General features: G+C 41.7%; 1 protein-coding gene across 11 annotated transcripts in view; it reads right to left on the minus strand.

Annotated features, from left to right (window-relative positions):
- Nucleotides 1-5399: 5399 nt before the first annotated feature.
- Nucleotides 5400-23050, minus strand: part of scn8aa (sodium channel, voltage gated, type VIII, alpha subunit a) — a 44534-nt gene continuing 26883 nt past the window's right edge. For 8 of the 11 annotated variants that reach the window (XM_036008011.1, XM_031284286.2, XM_031284257.2 and 5 more), the window contains 8 exons: nucleotides 22591-22764; nucleotides 17307-17429; nucleotides 12387-12671; nucleotides 11985-12038; nucleotides 11370-11507; nucleotides 11166-11270; nucleotides 10777-11047; nucleotides 5400-10646 (listed from right to left, as the gene is read on the minus strand). In XM_036008011.1, the coding sequence (XP_035863904.1) occupies nucleotides 9487-10646; nucleotides 10777-11047; nucleotides 11166-11270; nucleotides 11370-11507; nucleotides 11985-12038; nucleotides 12387-12671; nucleotides 17307-17429; nucleotides 22591-22764 (2310 nt within the window). In that variant the 3' untranslated portion in view covers nucleotides 5400-9486. The remainder of the gene's footprint in view (nucleotides 10647-10776; nucleotides 11048-11165; nucleotides 11271-11369; nucleotides 11508-11984; nucleotides 12039-12386; nucleotides 12672-17306; nucleotides 17430-22590; nucleotides 22765-23050) is intronic. The other 3 variants (XM_036008012.1, XM_036008013.1, XM_036008014.1) reach the window with 1 other exon arrangement.

Raw genomic sequence — 23050 nt, forward strand, 5'->3', positions numbered from 1 at the left:
TTCTCCTACAATTAAAGTAAACTGGAATCAAAAGGCTTCATAAGCTACTCTTCAAGACGAGCTATGCGTGGTGGTGTTTGGCGGTCTTGTAAATTCTGCCTGGGTCTTATTGCACACTGGCACACAAATTTGTGCACGACAAGATGTCTGTGTGATAATGTGCAAAGTTATAAGAGATAGTAATATGTATTTGTGCATGTAATCATGTGCCATTGGAGACCATTTTTGAATAACATAATTATCTACAACTTACATTGCTGCCCTGGCTTGTATTTATGTTCAGTCGAAAGTTAATGTTGATGTTCCTTAATGGGTCAAATATTGCAAAACCACAGTCATCTATATCTCACACGTGTTTCAAAGGACTTTACAAATGTAGAGTAAAATCGACCTATTTGTCTCATTATGAACAAAAGAAAACCTGACCGTTTAATGGATACACACACAGGTGATGTGGTGCTGGAGGTGGAGGAGAAGAGGCTCAGGGAAAACTACATAGGACAAGGAACTGATGGGGTAAGACGGAGAGAGACGATACAGAAGATCGGCCTCACTGTCCATCGTGAAGCATTTAAAGAACACGTCATGAACTACAAAGAAGCCCTTTCTCAGGCAAAGACAAGGTATTACTCCACACTCATCGATAATCAACAAAAACACCCCAAGTTGCTCTTCTCCACTATAAACCGTCTACTTCACCCTCCTGATGCCGCTAAACCCTCAGATGCAGCTGACCTCTGCACCAGGTTCCTGGATTTCTTCCAGCAGAAAGTGGACACTATCCACCGGCAGCTCCAGTCTCCTGGGCTCTCCCCCTGCCCCACACTGCCCCAACAGGATTCTCACCACTCAGCTGCCCGCTCACCTCAGTGCTGCTTATCCGCCCTCTTTCCACTGGATGCTGACCAAGTAAAAAAACTGGTCACCTCTGCCAAGACTTCAACCAGCAGTCTTGACCCAATGCCCACCACCCTGGTCAAGGCTTGTCTTCCCATCCTCTGCCATCCAGTGGAAAACATCATAAATGCATCTCTTGCCTCTGGTGTGGGACTATCCAGCTTTAAAATGGCAGCAGTCATCCCCACTCTCAAAAAGCCAGGCTTAGACCCAGACGACCCCAACAACTATCCTCCAATTTCCAATCTCCCTTTCCTCAGCAAAATCCTGGAAAGAGCAGTGGCTGCCCAGCTTCAACATTACATGTCCCACCATGAGCTCTTTGAACCGTTCCAATCTGGTTTCAGAACCCACCATAGCACCGAGACTGCCCTCATCAAAATCACTAATGACCTCCTACTTGCTGCCGACAATGGCCTCATCACCATCCTCATCCTCCTTGACCTCGCTGCAGCTTTTGATACAGTTTCCCATACCATCTTTCTCCACCGCCTCTCTGAGCTCATCAGCCTCAGTGGCACAGCACTGTCCTGGTTCCGGTCCTACCTCACTGACCGGAAACAATTCATCACCCTAAATGGCTCCAACTCTGATCCAGCACCCGCCAACCATGGAGTGCCCCAGAGCTCTGTGCTTGGTCCTCTGCTGTTCACCATCTACATGCTACCCCTTGGTCATATTATCCATAAACATGGACTCAACTTCCACTGCTACGCTGATGACACTCAACTTTATATCAGCACAAACCCCACCTCCCAGCTCCCACCTACAGAACTTGTCAACTGCCTGCAAGAACTCAAATCATGGATGACCACAAACCTACTCAAACTCAACAGTAATAAGACAGAACTCATGGTGGTGGCCCCTGCACCACTGCTCAGGAAAATTGGAGACTTGGCCCTGGTTGTGGATGGCTGCTCCATTTCCCCATCTCCTGAGGTGCGCAACCTGGGCGTCATCCTGGACTCCACTCTCTCCTTCCGGTCCCACATCAAAAACATCACTAAGTCCGCCTTCTACCACCTCAGAAACATTTCAAGACTCCGGCCTTCACTCACACATTCAGTAACTGAGACACTCATCCATGCCTTCATCACCTCCCGTCTGGACTACTGCAATGGTGTCCTGTCTGGACTGCCCACCAAGACCCTTAGAAGACTCCAGTATGTCCAAAACTCTGCTGCCAGGGTTCAAACCCACACAAAGCCTTAGCAGCATATCACTCCCATCCTCCAACAGCTACACTGGTTGCCAGTCAAGTCACGCATCACCTACAAGATCCTCCTGCTCACCTACAAATCTCTCCATGGACTCTCACCACAATACCTCACAGATCTCCTCCACCCATACACTCAGTCACGTTCCCTGCGGTCCTCTGACAAGGACCTGCTGGATACCCCCCGCACCAGGTTGCGGACTTTTGGGAACAGGGCTTTCTCTGCCAATGCTCCCACACTCTGGAACAGTCTACCACTCCACGTCCGCTCTTCCCTATCCCTGCCCATGTTCAAAAAGCACCTCAAAACATTTCTTTTCATTAAGTCCTTTGACCCTATAACCCCCCTCCCCCCCTATTTGTTAAGCGATCTTGAGTATATAAATCCAAGTTATTATTATGATTATAGAGGTGGTTTTAGTCACCAACATCACAGATGAGGCTGATTGTCCTACATTAGGCCCTATTCTGGGCTTGAATACCTTTGAGTAGCTTCATATGTTGTCCTCTGCAATAACATAGAAAGTATTATAAAAATGAAAGGTACATTTTGCACTTTACTGTTTCCAAATAAGCAACAAAGTGAAAAAGTAATCAAGATGTTCAATTTCTTATCTCATCTTACTTTTATTTTATTTATTTATTCATCTACAGGCTTACTGTTACTTACAAATGCAGTCATGTGAAATACTGACACCCACAGAGAATGCAGGCTTGATTTACTTTTTTGCTTCATATTTTGATTTTCTCTGCAGTATAAATAAACTAAGATGTAAGATGAAAAACATAACTTGAGATAATGAATTTAGGTTTTTTTCTAAATGCATTGTGAATTCCCCTGTATGCCTTTGCTGTTGTAATGCACATAAATGTATTTTCAAATTAAGATTTTAGAATTAAATGTTTTGTATTGTCATTGTAAAATGACTATTGACTATACTGAAGTACTGCTTACACTATCCAAATGAAATACACAAGACAGTATTTAGTGATTTGTATAAAAAAAGACACAATTCATACATACATGGGGCTGACCAGAGGTGGGTGCTGTTGTTCAGCAAATCAGAAACATCAGGCAGCCAAACATCTCAGGCTCAGCATAGGCTGTTATGGGAAAGTAAAACAAAAGGCAGTGTGTGGGTGTAAAGGCATCTGTTTTGTTTCCTTTTTCAGTGCATACTTTATATAGCATACACTTTGTTCAAAACATCTACATTGTTGCACAATAAGGTTATGCAATGGGGCGGGCAGAAAAATACAGTAAGTAATCGGGTTAACATTTAATGGAAAAGAGGCTGGTGAAAAAAAGGTAGGTGGAGAGAAACTGGGCTATAGCTGCTAGTGGTGGTGTAGGTTTTTATGTATATCTGTGTGTTGGTAATGGATTGGAGGGGGATTAGTTATGTGTCTGCCTGGTTTCTCATTGAGAAATGTAAGTTGTATGAGGGTTCAGCTGTTGTGGGGGGCTTCTGGCCAGGATGGAGAGCTCCCTCTTTGGGCTCCATCCTCCCTCCTCAGTCTGACTCTAGGGAGAAAGGGAGACCTGTGGAGGAGGGAGGGAGGAGAGGAGAAAGGGAGGGAACACCCATTGATCTCAATCAAGGGTTGAAATGGCATCAGATAGTAGGAAAAGCCCTTTTTACTGTTGGCTATCTGCACTTACTGCATGTCTGACATTTACCAGCAGGACTGCAGCAAAATCGGACAGAGCATCCCAGGTTTCGCATCCCAGCATTGTATTGCAATGGATGAAGATTCCTTGTAAATGATGTATAGCTCTCATTAGTGATTTAAGGAATATAATAATGGAATATATACTGTGACACGTGTAATCGTTATATTTAGCTACGTTCAGATCTACCCACAGAGAAACCACATGCTATGTGGCAACATGCTTCAGAGGAAGGGAGGTGGGGTAAGAGGAAAGCGAGCAGAGGAGGAGAGGGGTGTGTAGGTGTGGCTGTCTAAGAATTAGGTCGAGCTCCTCCGCACACTAAACACACATTTTATGGTTGGATTTAGCTCCACGACAACCCGCGCTGTCACCTTTCCATCCGACCCCACCCAAGAAACATCAGGGCCGGGTAGAGGACGTTCGTCGGTCCCTGTACCACCTCCAGCACCAAGGACAGCTCCTCTGCATAGCGCGCAGCTACACCGGCTGCCGACGGTGCTTACCCGCTCTTTAGACGTCGTTAACGACCCTAATTTTGGAATGAAATGTCCTTATTTCGGTGTGATTTTTTTTTTTTAGCGTGGGAGCCGGTCTCCTAGGGAGCAGTGCATGGCCACACACTGAAGGAGGCACTGGGCCAAACTGGGAGTGTGCTGCTGACTCAGCCTCGACTGCTGCATTAATTTATCTGCACTGCAGTGATCCACCACCTCCCTTTCCCTTCTCTTTTCATTACCTCCCCCCATCCTTCCTGACTCTCTCTCTCCTCTCCATCTCACTGCACTCTCACACAACCTTCCTGAAGCATGGCAATGAAAGGAGTTGGAGAGAGAGGAGGTCGATAGTCAATAAGGAGCAGGTTTCCACTGCCTACATGTGTAGATAATAGATAACAGAGAGACACATAGATTTAAAAATATCATATAGAAATCCAGGGAGACAGAGGAAGTGCGGGGGAGGAGGGGAAGTCGAAAAGAGTCCATGTGACTGAAGGGAGGGAGAGGAGCCAGGGAGTCAACATTTTGTCTTGTGACAAAAAAAAGTGGAGGAGATAAGGGGAGGGTTGTCCATGGAGAATTTGCCATCTATTCAGTTTCTGAGGAGAACTCAATGCATAATTTCCATACAATTCTCCAAAAAGGGTTTCTTAACCTCCCCCCTGAGAATCACAAACAGATTAATATCCCCCAACGTGGCTATATCATCCATGTTCTCATGAGGATATGAGGGTGATGACTGTAATGTCATACCTCTAGGCTATTTGCTTTATGGTGGACCACACACAAGAGCTTCACAGTTCAGATGGACTGCACAATAATGAATGGGGCTATAGTCCATCTTCTGCCTGTGAGGGGGATGTTAACACAGTGCTTTTAACAAATTCAATAAGTCCATTACATTTGAAAGGCTGCCTTTCACGGTCCCATTACCACGACGCCACTCAGCTCCATTTCACAGGATGTTTTGTAATCCACTTGCATCCATATACAGCACCACAAAAGTACAATAATCTGCACAAAATGGTGACCACTACTTAAAGTGGACACAATTAATCGGAAATAAGCCTGAAGTAAAGTTGAGAAGGAAATAGGAAAACCAACACACAAGTTGTAACTGGAAGGCTGCTTTATTGGTAATAAAAAGGTTCGTGCTCAAATGAAGACAATCTTTCATATATTCTTACCAAGAGTCCAAGTGGTTGTGCAACACACCATCATATTGTACTGTATATCCTCTTTTATCATGGTGTCAAATGATAACTGTTTAAAAAGCACTTTTTAATTTTTCAGCAAAAAGAAAAAACGCTCATAATAAACCATGCTAAAAAAGAATGAGTCCTATAATCAAATATTGATACAAAAATAAATTTCAGATGGAAACAAAAACATTGAAGAAATAAAACAAAAGAAATATAGAAGGCAAGCTGCTTTTTCACAAGCCAAGTGGGTGACACACATAGCACTAAGAACAGGACATTTTTCAGTTAGCTGATTTTCTGTTAACATCACACACTGTTGAATATTAACATCAAGTGGGGTGTCTGGATGATCCTCTGGCAGTATTCTCACTCATTCTCACTCAGCATCCCTGATTAATGTTGTGCTCACCCCCAAACCTCCATCCTCCACAGTTTGGACATAGGTTTTTTTTTTCTTGTTTTTTTTCCCTTTTCTTTTTTTCAGTGTGGAATCGACATCCAAATTTGCAGAAAAAAGGCACATGCCATTGAGTGGAACACTAGAAACAAATCATTCAACAAAAGAAATGTGAGGATGAGAAGCAAGTACATGATTGTATGCATGTTGAGCTGTAATGGCACTGATGTGTGGGTATGGGAAAAAGGCCCTGGGGGTAGGTACCGTCTCAGTGTGTATGAGGCAGTCATTCACACCAGCTGATGTCCTCAAGGAAGAGATCACTGGTAAAGTTGGTTGGCAGTGAGGAGTCACCCACGTGTGTGTTAGTGTCCGTGACTGTGGGTGTGTCCTGTATACTCAGTGAAAGTGAGAGATATGACAGTAAGTGAGAAATGTGCTGGTAACATTATCCTTTCTTCATGATCAGGCTACAATCCATGGCAAGCAGCTCCAGTAACATCGCACATGAGCTATTCCCCAACATAGAAGGGTGCTGGAAACAACCAGTTTTAGACATCCACTGAACGTGTTGCACATAAATCAAATGTGACAAACAGTGTTCTTCTGTTTTATGTATATACATATAAACATATATGTATACATGTATATATCTTTTGTATTATATAATATCTATATTTCATTCAATTTCCGTCAACAAAGTGAAAAGTGTCTCAAAAAATCCAAAAGGTAACAAATGTGACAAAGGGCATAGCTGGAAGCCATTCTATATTATTGTTATTATTCATTTTTTGATTATTAGTAGTAACATTTTTAAAATTCTGTATTTACAAAAAACACAACAAAGCATGCCGATAAAATAAAAGAATATAATACAATATTTATAGTTTCTCTCAAAAAGTTCGTTCTTTTTCAGCAATTGTGCCATTTACATCATAGCCTGCACTGTACATATACTGTATATGTTTTTATTTTTTTTTATTTTTTATTTTTCTCAAGTGTGAATGTATCATTGTAAAACGTTACATCCAAGATGAATATGGGTAAATTGGATGACATTACTCACTACTCCTGTGGCTCTCATTGGGAATGTATTTGGTTCGAGTGTGCAGCAGCCAAACTGATTCGGAGACCTCATATTGTAAACAGACCTCAGTTATTGTTACAGACAGGGGGTTCTGGTACAGGCAGTGTTAAACACACCAACATGGCATTAGTGGTGTGACGAAGGATGCCAGATTTATGTCCAGTCATCCACTTATAAATAGGACCATCACTCCTGTGTAGAAAAAAAATGGCAGGAACACATAAAGAGGCAGTTGTGTCTTGTCTACCACTTGACGAAGCCTCAGGTTTTTTTTATGAAAAACACCCACAAAGCTTATTATTCAACATAGCTGCGTCGATGTGAGGCTTGCTGATGTTTAATCTTGGCGAGTGTTCGCTTTTCTAGTTATTTTTGAAGCGGGTGATCGTACTTGAAAGCCTGCAAGTATGTGAAAAGATGGTGCGAGCCTGGGTCCAACACTACACAGTGTTTAAGAGGTCCCACAAAAGCACAATGATACACTGACAGACATGGGACTTTCAGCACTCCAACTCAGACCAAAGCACTATTGTCTTCTTCTGCTCTTCCATTTTTCTCTTGTTCTCATGGCAGTCAGTCTAAAACCCTGAAGGGAGGGGCTCTACCTATTTATTGGTCCACGTTTGTGTTATTTATCACCCATCCAACTCCTTGAAATATCAGACAAAATCCATTTGATTCTACAGTCCAAACCACAAGCCCTTCATGGCCATCCATCTTCCATACATAGGCACGACAAGGCATGTCCTTGTGACAATTCTCTGCTCACTCTGCTGTTTCAGATCGTCAGTGTCACTCTCACTGATCAAATCCTTTTCTGAGAATGATTGCATCACAAGGACATCAGAGAAGGACTTCAAGGTTTTGTTTTTCTAAAGCTGGCAACTCAAATTGTCCGAAAAGCACTACCTAAAACACCACTCACTGGGAAATGATGTGGGTCTGACCGAGTACAAAAGAGGAACTTGAAATGAATGAATGAATCAGTAAGAATACAGTCTGAGTTTTTCATTTTCACTAGCCCAAAACAAATCAACAAAAAGATGATCAAAACAAAAATAAAACCATATTTTCATTCCTTCTTCCGGAACTACAGTAGTAGAGGGGATACCTATTGAGAACACCAGACCCTTACTAGTGCCAGTTATGGATTCCTTGGCGTTAAACATCACCTGCTCTCATTGCCGTAATAGGGACCACAGGTAAGTAAAGAAAGTGACTCTTTGATGGATGCAAGTAAACAAAGAGATGTAAGCCCCAGATTTGGTTCAGGAGAACTGATGGTCCTGCAAATCTGTGCATCCTCATCGTGCTTCCTAATACTCATACACTCCACACTCTTTCTGTACTACTAACATTCAGAGCAGCAAAAACAACTATTTTCTAGATTGTGTTGTTGGCTGATCCTACTGAGACTTTGCCTTTGAGTGCTTACATCCTTCATTCACCTGAAATTTTAATGAAGGGCTAAATTTAAAGATCCGTCAGTTGAAAAGCAAAACTAGTGAAGGGCAGGATCATACGACTATCACTCCCCCAATATTCTATCTATCATTATCCAAAATCTTCATTTTCCAGTCATAGTTTATTCCCCAGTGGAAAGCCTCAAACTATACTCAAGCCACTGCAGTGGTTTGAGAATTAGAGTCTTGTGGACAATGATTACTCATGCATGATTCCTGATCAAAACATGCCTTCATGCAAGTCATTTCTATGCATTGAACGAGCACAATAATTATTTATCTGGAACTCGGCCTGAGCAAGTCTCCTTCAGCCCAAGTCAAAACAATGACTAATGACCCCTACCCAGTCAGTGTGAAAGCCCATGTAGAAAATGTCTTTTTTCAATGTCAGTATAACAAAGAGGAGATGAAAAGACGAGTGGCATGGGCTGAATGTTATCTGTTTTTGCTGCTCAAAAAATGTAAAGATGCAAGTATACTTAGCACAAACAAACAAACAAAAATCTTTGTCTACGGTTCTGGGTTTTCCCCTCCCGCGCTAGCTAAACTTGCTTGGTTTATTATTGTTTTCTCCTTGATAAAGATGGTAAACACTGTGTTACAGACCCTCATTTAGACTGCTAATACAGTTCTAGTGGGATCTGTACGATCCAGTCCCGCAGCACTGGAATTTTGCTGCGGGGGTCCACACTCGGTGGTGGCAGGGATTTTGCAATTTTTCGATCATCTAGCAGAGATTTCTGGGCCTTGGCAGTTGGTCCCCAAAGAAATGTGTGTCATTGGCCAGCAAACTGTGAGTCATTTTGTATTTGTTCCTCATTTCTATGAACTTGGTCACTATGCAGCAAAGTTCCGTGGTAAACTGATTGTGTTTGGTTCAGCTGTCTTTGACAACATAAGAAACCACATTGCCTCAGTAGCAGTGAGTCATTTTTTTGTATGTTTTTGTTTTTTTTCTTTCTTGCAAATGATCACTTTTTTCTACATTTGTTGGGATTGAGCTCAGAGTCTCATCTTGCTGTGTTTTATTGACTTTTGTGAGTCACTGAACCCTAACACTTTGATTCCCACTCATCTTTTTGGTTTTTGTCCTTCTCTTTCCTAGCCCAGTCCTCCTTGTTTTCATCCTGTTTCTCCTTGTCAGGTTTGGTCACACTGTCGTAGGAGGGGAGAGAGGCTGTGGATGGTGTGCTCTCCTTCTTCTCTTGGTTGGTCCCGCCATTCTCAAACTTATTGTTAGTAAAAGTACGACGCTTGAAGATGATGCCGCGTCGAATAAGGTGGATGCGGTAGGCATTCTGGATAGTTCTGGCAGAGACATCCTCCTGTTTGCGGCGAAGAGTGGAGGTGATGGGTTCATACGACACCTTGGAGGGGTTGGCTGCCACAAATCGCTCCTCCATCTGTTGCCTCAGCATGTCCAACTCCCCACTGTCACCCAGCACTCGCTTTGTGAAGGCAAACAGGATGTCTAGGCAGTGAATGCGATCGCCACTCACCATGGGCAAATCCATGGCAATTAGTTCTATAGTGTTGGGCTTTGGCACACGAAGTGGGTGCTCCAGTGCGTCGGCAAAGTCAGAGAGCTTGGCAAAAGTAATGAACTGAGAGGCAGTGGGGTCAAACTTCTCCCAGATCTCGTAGAAGGTCTCAAAGTCGTCCTCACTGAGTGGATCAGCACTTTCCTCTGTGGCCACACTGAAGTTCTCCAGGATGATGGCAATGTACATGTTGACCACAATCAGGAAGGAAATTATGATATACATGACAAAAAAGAAGATTCCCACTGATGGGTTACCGCAGTCACCCTTCACAGATGTACCAGGGTTCTCCAAATTGGGATCGCAGTCTGGTGGGTAGTTGAGGATCGGCAGCAGCAAGCCGTCCCATCCAGCTGACGTAGTGATCATGAACAGAATGATCATGCTGTTGCCAAATGTCTCAAAGTTGTACAAGTCATCAATTCCTGCTCCGTGTTTTACATAGCCAAAGTTAGACATGCCAAAGATGGAGAAGATGAACATGACCAGGAAGAGCAGTAGGCCAATGTTGAACAGGGCTGGCAGTGACATCATCAGAGCAAAGAGTAAAGTGCGGATGCCCTTAGCTCCTTTGATCAGACGCAGGATACGGCCAATACGAGCCAACCTGATCACCCTGAACAGGGTTGGTGACACAAAGTACTTCTCAATTATATCAGCCAGGAACATACCTGAGAGTAAAGAAAAGTGAAAAGAAGGAAATAAGAAAATAAGAAAGGAAGAGAATATCATCAGAATACAACAGACGCCTATCTCAAGCTACTTCCTAATTGCTTTGTGTTTTTCACCTCCCTCACTCACCGACAATAGACAGGATGACCACCACCACATCAAAGATATTCCAGCCATTGGTGAAGTAATAGTGGCGAAGGGCGAAAAGCTTTAGCAAGAACTCGGTGGTGAAGACTACAATAAAGATGAAGTTGACCCAGTAGAGGACGTTTTCTGTTTCATCTGACTGATCGTCCGTTTCCACCATCATAGTAACCATGTTGAGACAGATTAGAATCATGATGGAGATGTCAAAGACCTGCTGCGTCACAAAGTCGAACACCATGCCTTGGACCTTGTTCTACATGAGAGAGAGGACACAAAGAGGGATGAAGTTGAGATTTACTGAGGTTACAACCAAAAGCATCATATTTTGAATAATCTGAACAAAATAGGAATAACCCAGAGAAACAACATACCTGTGGTCGAGGAATAGGTTTTTGTGGCTTTTTGGACCCCAGTTTTTTCATGGCATTGTAGTACTTTTTCTGTTCCTCTGTCATAAATATATCCTGACCTCCAAAGTAAAGGGATAAAGAAAGGTTTGGTTATAATCACATTCTGACACTAAAATGGAAACTCCTAAGGCAGGATAAAGGTTAAGGAGACAGAACGGGTCTTATCTTTTTCTTCTGCTGGTTGAAGTTGTCAATGATCACACCAATAAAGAGGTTGAGGGTGAAGAAGGAGCCAAATATGATGAAAACGACAAAGTAGATGTACATGTAGATATTGACTTCATAGTCGGGCTGGTCTTCCACCTTGGAGGGAGGTACAATGTTAAAGGTAGTGTTGTTTATTATCAACACAACTTTAAGAAACAAATTGACACATCTGGAAATGCGATTATTTACTTTCTTGAGTGAAACTACCCCCAGCAGCCAGCTAACTTAGCTTTGCACAAAGAGTAGAAACAGGGGAAACAGCTAGCCTGGCTCTATCCAAAGCTAACAAAATCCTTCTGGCAGCACCTCTAAAGTTCACTAATTAATACCTGTTTCTTTAATCTATACAAAAGTCAAAGGCCATGGTCTGGTCAAGAAATAAAGTCTTGTCTAAAGTTAGTCCAGACTAGTCTAGTTGTTAAGTTAGTTGGCGGCTGGCTGTAGCTTCATACTCTTCTCATCTAAGAGTCTTTCCCAAATGTCAAACTTTTCCTTAAAGACCTGTGTTAACAGTCTTGCATAAAGTGAAAAAAATAAGCATTACAATATTTATTGAAGAAGCAATAAACCTACCTCTCTGGAATCCACAGCTGCGTACATAATGTCCATCCAACCTTTGAATGTGGCCTTTCAAAAGAGAGACATGACTAAATACATTTGTAGAAACCAAAAAATCTAAATTGACATCAAAGAAACTCAAACCGAAACCGATGCATGTCCTGTAGTACAGCTTGTGTATGGAAAGAAACAAGTAGATGAAGAAAAGGGCATGGAGAAACACTGAATATATACAATGAAATATTTACAATGAATAAGAACAACAGACAGTCTCAGAGTACTGTGAAAGCAAATGGAGTTTGAAGCAACAGACCTTCAGAAACGGAAAAGTGCATAAGAAAATAAGAAAAGAAACCATGTTAGCATGAAATAAGAAATGGAGTCAGAAACAGAGGAGACAAGGAGTGACACTCTCACCACTTGCAGCAGGGCCAGGTAGCCGGCGCCCACATTATCAAAGTTGATCTTGACGTTCTTCCACCTGACCTCGGTATAGTTTTGTTGCATGAGGGCCTCACACTGGGTCTTGTTGTTGACCACGTCGACAGGAAAGTATTCCTCTGATGTCTGATTGAAACAGTAGTAGTACTTGCCCGCAAACAAGTTGACCCCCATGATACTGAAAATCAGCCAAAAGATGAGGCAAACCAGCAACACATTCATAATGGAAGGGATGGCACCCACCAAGGCGTTGACTACCACCTAGACCAGACCAGGAAAGACAGGATATGACATGAGAACCAGGAATCAAACAGCTGTTTCAACCCCTCCGAAAAGACACTACATACTGTTATGGCGTTACACTGGGTACTTAAAAAAGCTGTTCAACCCTTTGTTACAGGTGGCGTTAAGAGCAGCAGTTCAATTCTATAATGATTTTATGTAGTCGAAAATAAGCACTGCACACCACTGTGATGTACATACTGAAGAGTGGGGAATTACTGGGAGGGAGAGCTGTTTCATTCCCTTTCTAATTGGAGCAGCACTGATGTGACTCTGAGATGCTCTTTGATCTGTCGAAGCATGTGGCTAGAAGTGCTTAAGGGTTACTCAAGTACACACACACACATACACACACAAACACTTGTACCAAGACAAACGCCAATATAAAAAATCTATCATCACAGGTTTATAATGTAAAATGTACAATTTATAAACTTTTTATGTAAAACAATCATTTGGGGACATTTTGTGATTTCATGATTACAGCCACAACGCAGACTATTTTATGTTTTATACATGGTAGAATAGTACGTCGTATTATATTGTTGTATATTGTACATGGCATGAATGTGATTGACATGTACTGTGTGGTACTACACTAATACAGTGTAATAAAAAATGCTATAAATCATATAAGAGAAAAGAACACACTGAGTTCATGTGCTATAAATTATTGTAGCAATTGTAGACTTTAAAACATATTTTATCCTAATATTGTTTTTTATAGGGTTACACACACACACACACACACACACACACACACACACACACAGGTTGTTTTATAAAGCTTTATCTATCCAAAGACTCACAAAACTGTGAAATACTCTTCTATACTATACTAATATTATTTCACCTTAACGCATATTTATTAAATAAATATAAATCCAAAAATAATAACATTAAATAATAGGAACATTTGACTGTGTTGTGAGAAATAGTTTAGAATTTAAACAAAATAGCTTTTTCACATAGACTTTATAAATCTTAAATGTCAGTTTTGAAGAACTGAATCACAAGTGTTTGCCATACCACTATGAAGTGTCCACTCTTACCACCCCAACCTTACACAGTCAATATTCTTAATCTTACCGACCCTTTCCCATAGCTAGTTAAACAATATAACACTATAGCAGTAAAAGAAAAATCTATTTAAAGTTTAATAATTCCCACCACCACCCCAAAATCTAAACCGTTCTAGCAATCCAATCTGATTTCCCCGTAGATTTATCATAGCCAGTAGTAAGCTCAGCACATAGTGAACTGCTCACTACCAGTGTTAGGCAGGCCCATCAGCAGCTCTCAGGCAGACAGCTGAGCATGCATGTCTTTGGCAGACTCGTTTTATGGAGCCATATTCCCTCCTCATTACAGACAGACAGGGAGGAGCTCTAGAGCAGGATTCTCTCAGCGTTTACACAACCTTCACAGGCTGACTCGTGTTGAATCTTACATTACTGTACAGAGGGCACACTGGTAAAATATTGTTTCTAATGTAAAATGCTTTATGTGATGTTTTTCAAATACAATTCTAGGCTTTAAAACCACTCTTTCCCTTACAGTGTTGCCATTGCACTCGCTGAGAGAATAATTCTCTGATGCTTGATCTGAAATACAACTGAACCGCTTTCAGAAATTCAGTGTTTAAAAAAAGAATTAGGCCATGCTGTGTGAAAGCATTCTCAGAAAGAGGGAAAATGGCTTTCAAAAATGCATAATGTGCATCGGCAGTTATAGTACATGCGTGTTACATGGCATTGTGCAATCTCAAGAACCGATCAAATCAATAAATCAATAAATAAGAGGAATGTGTGGATAGAGAGATAGCGGCTAAAGAGATAATGGTTGAAGTTTAGCTTGCTTTTGCGTCTGACGAGCCATTCTGATATTTAGATGGTTTGTATGGGTGTCTGACAAATATCTACAGCACAATATGGCTGAACGCTTATATATTATGTGTTAGCCTGCTCATCGTGAAGACAAACCATTAAAGTGATTGGAGTTCAGAGCTTTCATCTAAAGGCCCCATGATGACTAATACCTTTAATAGCGGGCAAAGATGAAACTACCAAAATCATTGTCATTTCAAAATCTTTGGTGGATTAATTTAAACGTCAGCACGTTCGTCAGGAAAAAGGGGGATTTACTGAAAGTGGGGTTAATATGTCAAGAGATACTGTCATTCCTGTATAATGCATTGCTTAAACAAAGTACGACCGAGATTACAAAGCAGCATTAAGAGAAAGAGAGAGCAAAGTACGTAGTCATGTAGCCCATATCATTGCATGTTAAGCAGTGCAATGTGTCCAATTGAAGCTGCACTGCTTGCTCGGCGCTGTTGAGTTGCGATGCGTCTTAACGTAATACTCAACCAGTGGGGATATAAAAGTTCTCATCATTCTAACTTTCCAGAATCTCTTTCATACGGTGTCATCTCTCCATTCATGTACTTCCCTATTCATTAATTTATTGCTTTGACTTCAAATTTTCCGTTATCAGTTCAAACAAAATAGTAACTCAATTGATGAACATATACATTGTAGTAAAAAATGTATACAGCAGGATCAAATTCCTCTGTTTCCCTTTGCGTGACTGGGCTACCCTCACCTCTCTTACCACATACTGTACACCCAGTGAATGGGGTCATTCATAAGGGGCACTGGTATTGGCATTATTACACTCTATTAAAGCAAATGTGTGATGATTTCCAACCCCAAAAATGACATAATAATTAAGAGGTCTATTTCCCCTCCCATAATTAATAAAAATTATACCCATAAAATTTCAGTGAAACATTAATGGCAGCATCCATAGAGCCTATCCAGGGCCTAAAAGCATTGATGTCTGCTCATGTGCAATGGCATCACATTTTAGTCGCTGGATATCTAGTATGAATGAGACTTCACAACAAATGTACAATAAATCCACCCACTAGATAACACAGGCCTTCTTCTCCTGCTGGTCTGTCATTTTTGGGACGTACTAAAGAGGGGCGACACACTGTCTGTCTAGGGTTGAGAGTGTTGTCCGAACGATTTAGTGCTAATCAACCTATGGGCCACCACCCACCCAGACCCAAACTCAAAGTCAGAGTTTACCTGGGCCTGTTGTTGCCTCCCAGTTTCACTTCCTGTGGGAGTGGAAGGCAACATGAAGCCAGGGCCTGCTGTATGAGCTACAATATGTGGTGCCATGACATGACAGTAGTAATGCCTTGTGTGAAATGGCAGCCTAGCATATTTGCTAAGCTTCTGCCTGCATTCCCAAAGGAAGGCACTAACAATGATTATAAATTAAGTATATCATATGAACAATATTTTACAGTTTACAGTAATATTCTGCCACCAGAATGGACTGTTAGCAGATCTGTCGGTCAGATGGTACGACCCAAAGTGCTGACACTGGCAGAAGCTTAATAAATATTTTCCTCCCAAAGCCACAACACTGTAAGCGTGTGGTTTCTGTCTCAGTCCCTGATGCAAAAAGATCCTGGACAAGCAGGAGAGTGTGGTGACCCTCCAGCCGAACCGGGTCGAGGTGGAGTGAGTAGTGAAAGGGATAAGGGGGTGTGGAATAAGAGGAGGGGGGGTTTGAGGGGGTGGGGGGGCTGCACAGTGCTGCACATGTGGAGCTTAGGAGAAGGTGGGGAGGGGCTGAGGTGAAGAGGAGAAGCTTAAACTAGAAGACAAGGCAAGCACACCAAGAGTAGTGAGTAGTAAAAGAGAATGAGATCAAGAGTTAGAGAGAGAGGAAGAAAATGACACAGGGGGGACTATGGGTGACAACAACCAGGTGAAACCTATTGCTACCACCAGTCACAGAGACAACCAATCAAATATTTTAGGAAGAGACGGCTGAAGCAACCGGAGGTACTGACAAATTCCTCTGAATGGTTGTTTGGCAGCCGTCCAGCATGCATTGTTTTGGTGTGACTGGTTGGGCAGAGGTTTTGATGTCCTGCAGCTCCGTTGTTCCTGCTGGTTGTTGTCGATGCAAGATGCATTGAGGGATGGTGTGAGCCGGGGAGGGGTGGGGGGAGGGGTTGTGGTTGGGTGGGGTGCATGTGGAGGGGAAGGGGTTTCTCAATTAAAAGCAATGGTTGAGACTTAGGTCAAATGAAGAGCTAATTGTTGATTTGAATGCTCTATGAAATTGCATGTAAGTTTGGTTAGCTTTGACCAATTTTCAAGAAGAAACAAAGTAAGATGAAGTAATCAGAATTTCTAGGTTGTCACTTATGTGATGAGGCAGCTTTGTGAAAAAATATTTCTGTTGCTCTTTGGGTATTTTTCATTATGAAACATCAATTTGCATGTAGATTGTTTTGTTTAAGAAATTCAATTGAAATGCATGTTGTTCTGCTGGCAATACAACTTAACTGTTACTTTACTCAGTCTCCCAGCTGCATCATGACTTGTTCTTTTGCTCTAACAAAGGCATGGTACAGGATTGCGCATGGAAAGGTGACTTCTTGGCTTTATCTCCTGGTTTTGAAAACAATCCCCCAATATTTTTGAGTTTTTAGTACTCTTAGTTTGTTTTTTAGAACAGTTCTAGCATGCTTTAAATTGTTGAATGGGCATGCGGAAGGATCAGCTGCTTAGCTTTGGATCTTACCCTCATCCCTTCAAAACGTGACAAGGCTCTGAGGGGTCTCAAGGCCCTTAGTGTCCTGAGTGATTTAATGGGCCCTAGATCGGAGTAGCCCAGCGCATTAGCTACAAGGCTGACTATAGACACCTACACAAAAACAGAGAAGCAAAAGAGGTTCCAAACTGTTAGAAGTGAGAATATTCACTAGGAAAGAGAGACGGCCCTGGCATAGGCGGAGATTTGCTTGACATACACACATAAATCTTTGCATGTATATGCATGTATAATATTGCATTTATACATGTATATACACTGAGAGAGAAGGTTAATGTTTAGTATAGGTCTTATGTGCGTAGTATTTTTAGTAGCAGTACGCCATAGAGATTGTTTGTCTGTTATTTTGGGGCAGTTGACGAGATGTGAAAAGTCCTTTGTACCTGCAAAGAAATTTGTGGTTGAGAGAGAAAGAGAGGAGATAGAGACATAAGACTCAATCAGAGGGTAAATTAGGCAGAAAGTGCTACATGATTTAGTAAAGATACAAGCAAAGGGAGTGGGGGAGCAGAGGAAGAGGAGTTGGGGAGGGAGGGAAGGAGAGAGGTTACCCTGTAAAAGCTGATAAAAACCCAACAGACTTGAGAGCCTTACCCTTGCCCCTCTAACACTGTCTCTCCATGTCGTTCTTGGGCTGAGGCATAAAATCCCATATAATTTAAGACAGACAAATTAATGGAACCTAAGAGAAAGAATACAAGTAAACATGTACAAATGTGTCATTTTGCCATTTTCTTTCTCAGACATCAAATCAGATTGTCACACAGCATTTAGAGTCAAATAGGAGAGACACAGTCACATGAACCACGCACAAGAAACAGGGATGGAGGTTAAGGGCAGACCTGATATAGTTATTAGCACTGGATGGCACTGAAAGGACAAAAATACACAGTCGAGTTACACACAGTTAACAATAACAGGACACAACCTCAAAGAAACTGGTGCAGCCCCTCTCACATCCGGCAGCAGCCACCGAGGCATTGCTGAAGCCAAAGAATGCTGCATAGTGTGTGATCAATAGTTAAAAACTCTCACTTTATCATTAAATTATGTCATTAATTCACAAAACTGTATGTTCCACCATTCACAGCAACACAATAAATGTTAGAACTCTTAGTGCCATAATAAATCAATGTAAAATTAAGAATTATGGTTTGGTAATTGTGAATCCCCTATAGCTGCTCTAAGCTAAACATACATATACAGTATTGAATCTTTAACAAATGAGGAAATGGACAATGGGGATTGTGGTGTTCAGGAATGACTTGATCGAGTCACCTCAAGTGCGGCCATTACAAGCTGTCTGCTGCACAGGGAAGCTTTGTAATGAAGGATTCTTTGGCTGAATGCACATTATTCTAGATGCAAAATGCAGGAGTGGGCAGCTGTACTAGAATTAGGTCAAATAGAGATAATCTGTTTGTTCAAAAGTTAGTACATGAACAAAGGAATTGTATCCTCAGGAAGTCTTTTTGTTTTTTCCAAACTGCAATCACGGTTTGTATGCTGGAGGGACTGAAACAGGGGCAGTACCAGTTCCTTACAAATAAGGAAAAATATCAACAGTGAACACGTGAAAGCACCTCCAACCAGCCACCGACACCAACCGGTCAAACTCACCGCAAGAAGTACACAACATCCAAAGCTTACCAAAGTCACGGAGGGAGGTTTGAAACAGGCAAAATCTTCATTTTGACTGATGCCATTATCAACATGGATTAGAAGAGACCAACCTTTTAACCATATAAGGGTGGAATTAATCAAAACGATGGAAAGAACAGCAGAAAAGGTGGCAACACGGATTCAGACTTCTTACTGTACATGTGAATGTTGGACCATGTTCAAACATCAGGGTGTCCTGGACAGGGCCTTTATTTAGATTCTGTTGAGTTTTCTCCAAGTACTTACTTTTTGGCACAAAGCCCCTATTTAAATCAATAACATTGTCTCTCAAATAAGTTAACAGCTGTTCTGGTGGGGAGACAGTAAAATAAAGATTTTGCCTTGATCTACACTACAGTGTTTGGGGTAATTGTCACCTTCAGCCTGACCCCTTGGAGAGCCCCCCTTTGGGGTGCCTGGCCTGTGGCCCCCTGCTGGGCCAGCTGTGTGGTTGTGACCTCAGCGCCTCAACGTCCTTCTCACAGAGCTCTGCAAGGCAAGGCCAATGACATCTGGGGCTGTGATCCCATGATGACGACAGCACAAACCAAACAGAAATAAACCAAACTAAAAACAAAGGGAAAAACACAACAAAACAATGATAATAATCTGAGTGAAAAAGAAAGATGAATGAAGTATGACACCTATCATCCTCACATTCACACACCTCAGTATCACTAGTGAACTAGTATTAGCCCTCCTAGCTATTTTGTCACTTTAAACAGCTAATATGAGTAACATCTGGATTATTCCTCCTACAATATGAATTATGTGTCCTACAATGTAAGCAAAAATAAAGTTAAAAAAAACCCCCTACTTTACTTTAAAATAATTGGTTGTGTTCTCCCGTAACTATGCTACAAGGTTAATTTTTTTTAAACTGATTTAACAAAACACTTTCTAACATTACATTTCTTTCCCCATGCCATTTTTAGCCAATACATAACAGTATACAAAACACACTCTTATAATGAAAATCAAGAAGACACTAATCAAATGGGTAACAGAAACATACAGTAACACAAGGGAAATGAGAAGGAACACACTCACACAAAGAGTCAGGCACATCCACACTCAAAGAAAAATACAGGCCGGTCTAATGATGGTGCCCCCCCCTTTCTGAGTCCATGGCAATGGTTTCACCCCACAACACAGGACGGTAGAGGCACAGTCAGGCCACAACACAACCCAGACTCATCAAGCAAAAGTCTCATTTTTTTAGAGGGGGAGCGCTAGTGAAGACCAAACTTACCGCCGGCCGCCTGTCACCCACCATCATTACATCTCAGCACAATATCACCACATTCCTGAGGTTACACTTTCAAGAGGGAATGAAAGGAGGTTGAGGAAAGAGGGGAGGAGGAATGTCACTCCCTGTGACATGTTCACAACTTGGGAAATGTAGCGCCCTGCACTGTCCCAAGTGTTGGGCTTGACAACACACCTACAGGGAGGGAGTCTACAATGGCAATAACCAGAATCAGTACAGTGTGCTATGATTATAATTGCTACAAGCTCTACGTGTGCTGTGTGTCAACCTTGAACATATGATTAAAAAAAACCCGTATACTGAATCTTTTGAAAGTCTTATGTTACAAAAGGCTACGAAGCTAACTTGGGCTCGTTTAACAAAGAAACACAGCTACTAAAGGCTAACCTAGTGCGTAACATTAATGGTATTGTCTCCTCTCCCTGTGTGATGCATTGAACGTGAAAGTGAGACCTAAACTGGCCTAGATGAGTGTATACTTTCCTACCTAAGAGGGGTTGTGCTGTGTTAAACTGATTCACACAGCCGCTGTTTAAATTCACGCTCTGTAGCCAGGCCTGCCTGCTTCGCCGTCTTGAGCGACCTTTGCTCTGGGTCTGCTTTCCAGCGTCCTTCGTCTGGACTCCGCGAGCCTGCTCTCCGTGTTGTAATTCAGGATTTAAAAGGTGTATTTAAAAAAACTTGTGTTGTGGGAAACAAGAAAACTGTCTTTTCAAAAAGAATCAGTCTTCCAAAATGTTTGTCTGGCCTGTCTGTCTGTCTGTTATGTGTGGCCTGTAGCGTCCGTCCGCTTGAGGCTCTCCGCTCTGCTTTTTGAGTCAATTCCTCAATCAATCCTCCACACACCTGCAATGGCTGGGTTAAATCAGATCAACAACACCACACCCCCTCATGTGACGCGTCTGGCCCTGTCCATCAGCTTACCACGCCCACTTCTCTAAAAACACTACACTGATATCATAACACTTAATATACATATGTGTAATTTTGAGCAGTACAAACTATTTATAAATGCATGAACGTAGAAAATTAGATGTACGTTGTCTATGGTATGTAATAAATGTATGTTTGCTGCATGGAGTCTGGGATAGAGGAGCTTATAATGAATCAACATGGCAACCTCTGGCCATTGAAAGGAGTCCATTCACTGTTATTGCCTGAGGTGTTGGACACTGCAGAGAGGTGGTTAGTTCAAGGAGAAAGTCAGAAATCAGGGAAATTCTTATTCTATCCCAATTCTGCCACTTAGTGCAGATTACCTCTTGATTCAGCATTAATGTAAAATACAGATGCTTTAAGATTCTAGTCATGAAAATGGTCCCCTTTATTTCTTTCCCAGGTTGGAATCTCATTGAAATCCCTCACAGTCTAAGGTTACGTCATTTTAAAAATAGACAAAATCAGATTAAAATGTGATAATATATCTAACTAACAAAGAATAGGTTGAAGAATTTCCCATGTTCCTGTTTTCAATCTTGACTGACACAAGGAGCAGAGAAGTACACAGAGAAAGAGGACAAAGGCACATCTCAAACATCTTGCAGGTCAGAGACACAGGCAAAGACAGCTTTACAGAGACACATCTTTGACATGTCCCATTGCTCTGAGCATGACTTGAATATGGTTTTTATCAATGGTTATTGATTGGCTGATTCAAATTTGTGTTAGTATCCATGCTTAAATAGCTTTGTGTTCAAATTGTAATCTTTTATTTTAATTCTGCCTTAAAACATTATAATTGGTGTCTGTACCAAGTAGGGAAACAAACAGTTTATTGCTTGTGGCACACTGATAGAAGTGTTTTAATTCACAAGCAGAAACATGATGTATATATTTAAGCATCTCAGACTGATAAACCAAGTACAAAATAGGGATTGGAGTTGTAAAAGGTGACTCCGGCATGAGTGCAGTTGAAATAGACAGACTGCAGTACAGTCTTGTAAAACACTGTCCTTATAGCATGAGTAAACCAAATAAAGAGGCTTCCTATTGTATACAACATGCCATCTCACCTTATGCATGCCATGACGCAAATATTCAATTGATAACCTGACCTTTCAAACCTAACCACATCCAACAGACAACAGCACTTATAACTGTAACATCATATCTGGTGTCCATATAGTATATGAAGTGCATATGATGTGATTCATAACAATCTAATAAAGCAAAAGACAAATTATTATAGCAGAAATTAGCCTTAGCTCTGCTGCATAATAGACTGTATCTTTATCCCAGTGTGTTGCTGTTGGACCAGGGTGTGGTTGAGGACCAAATAACTGCTCGTCTTCTCTAATAGATGGAAACAAGAGCTGGACTTACATCCACAATGAAGAAGTCCAGCCAACACCAGGCATTGGTGAAATACTTGACAAAACCGTATGCGACCCATTTCAGCAACATCTCCAGGATGAAGATGTAGGTGAAAACCCTGTCGGCGTACTCCAAAATGATCCGAATGGTCTTCCTCTGCTCAATGTACACATCCTCAAAGGCCTATGGACAAAACAGGAATCATACGTCAGCCGTGACAAAGACGACAAGGGAAATATTACACCTAATGATTTATGATTCCACTAATGAAATTGTAAACAGCACTACAGCCCGCTCATTGTTAATCACTAACCGTGATTTACCAGATTAAAAAAAGAAATCTGTCCTGCGTGAAATATTTCAAATAACTCCACAGCAAATGTAGATTTGCAGCAGTCTTTGCTCTTATTTTAGTAGCATTTGACATGCTTGAGAACAAGGTCCCACTCCATCCCCAGAAATAGATCCC

This window comes from Sander lucioperca, chromosome 12 (genome assembly GCF_008315115.2).
Source record: "Sander lucioperca isolate FBNREF2018 chromosome 12, SLUC_FBN_1.2, whole genome shotgun sequence".
Classification (NCBI taxonomy): Eukaryota; Metazoa; Chordata; class Actinopteri; order Perciformes; family Percidae; genus Sander; species Sander lucioperca.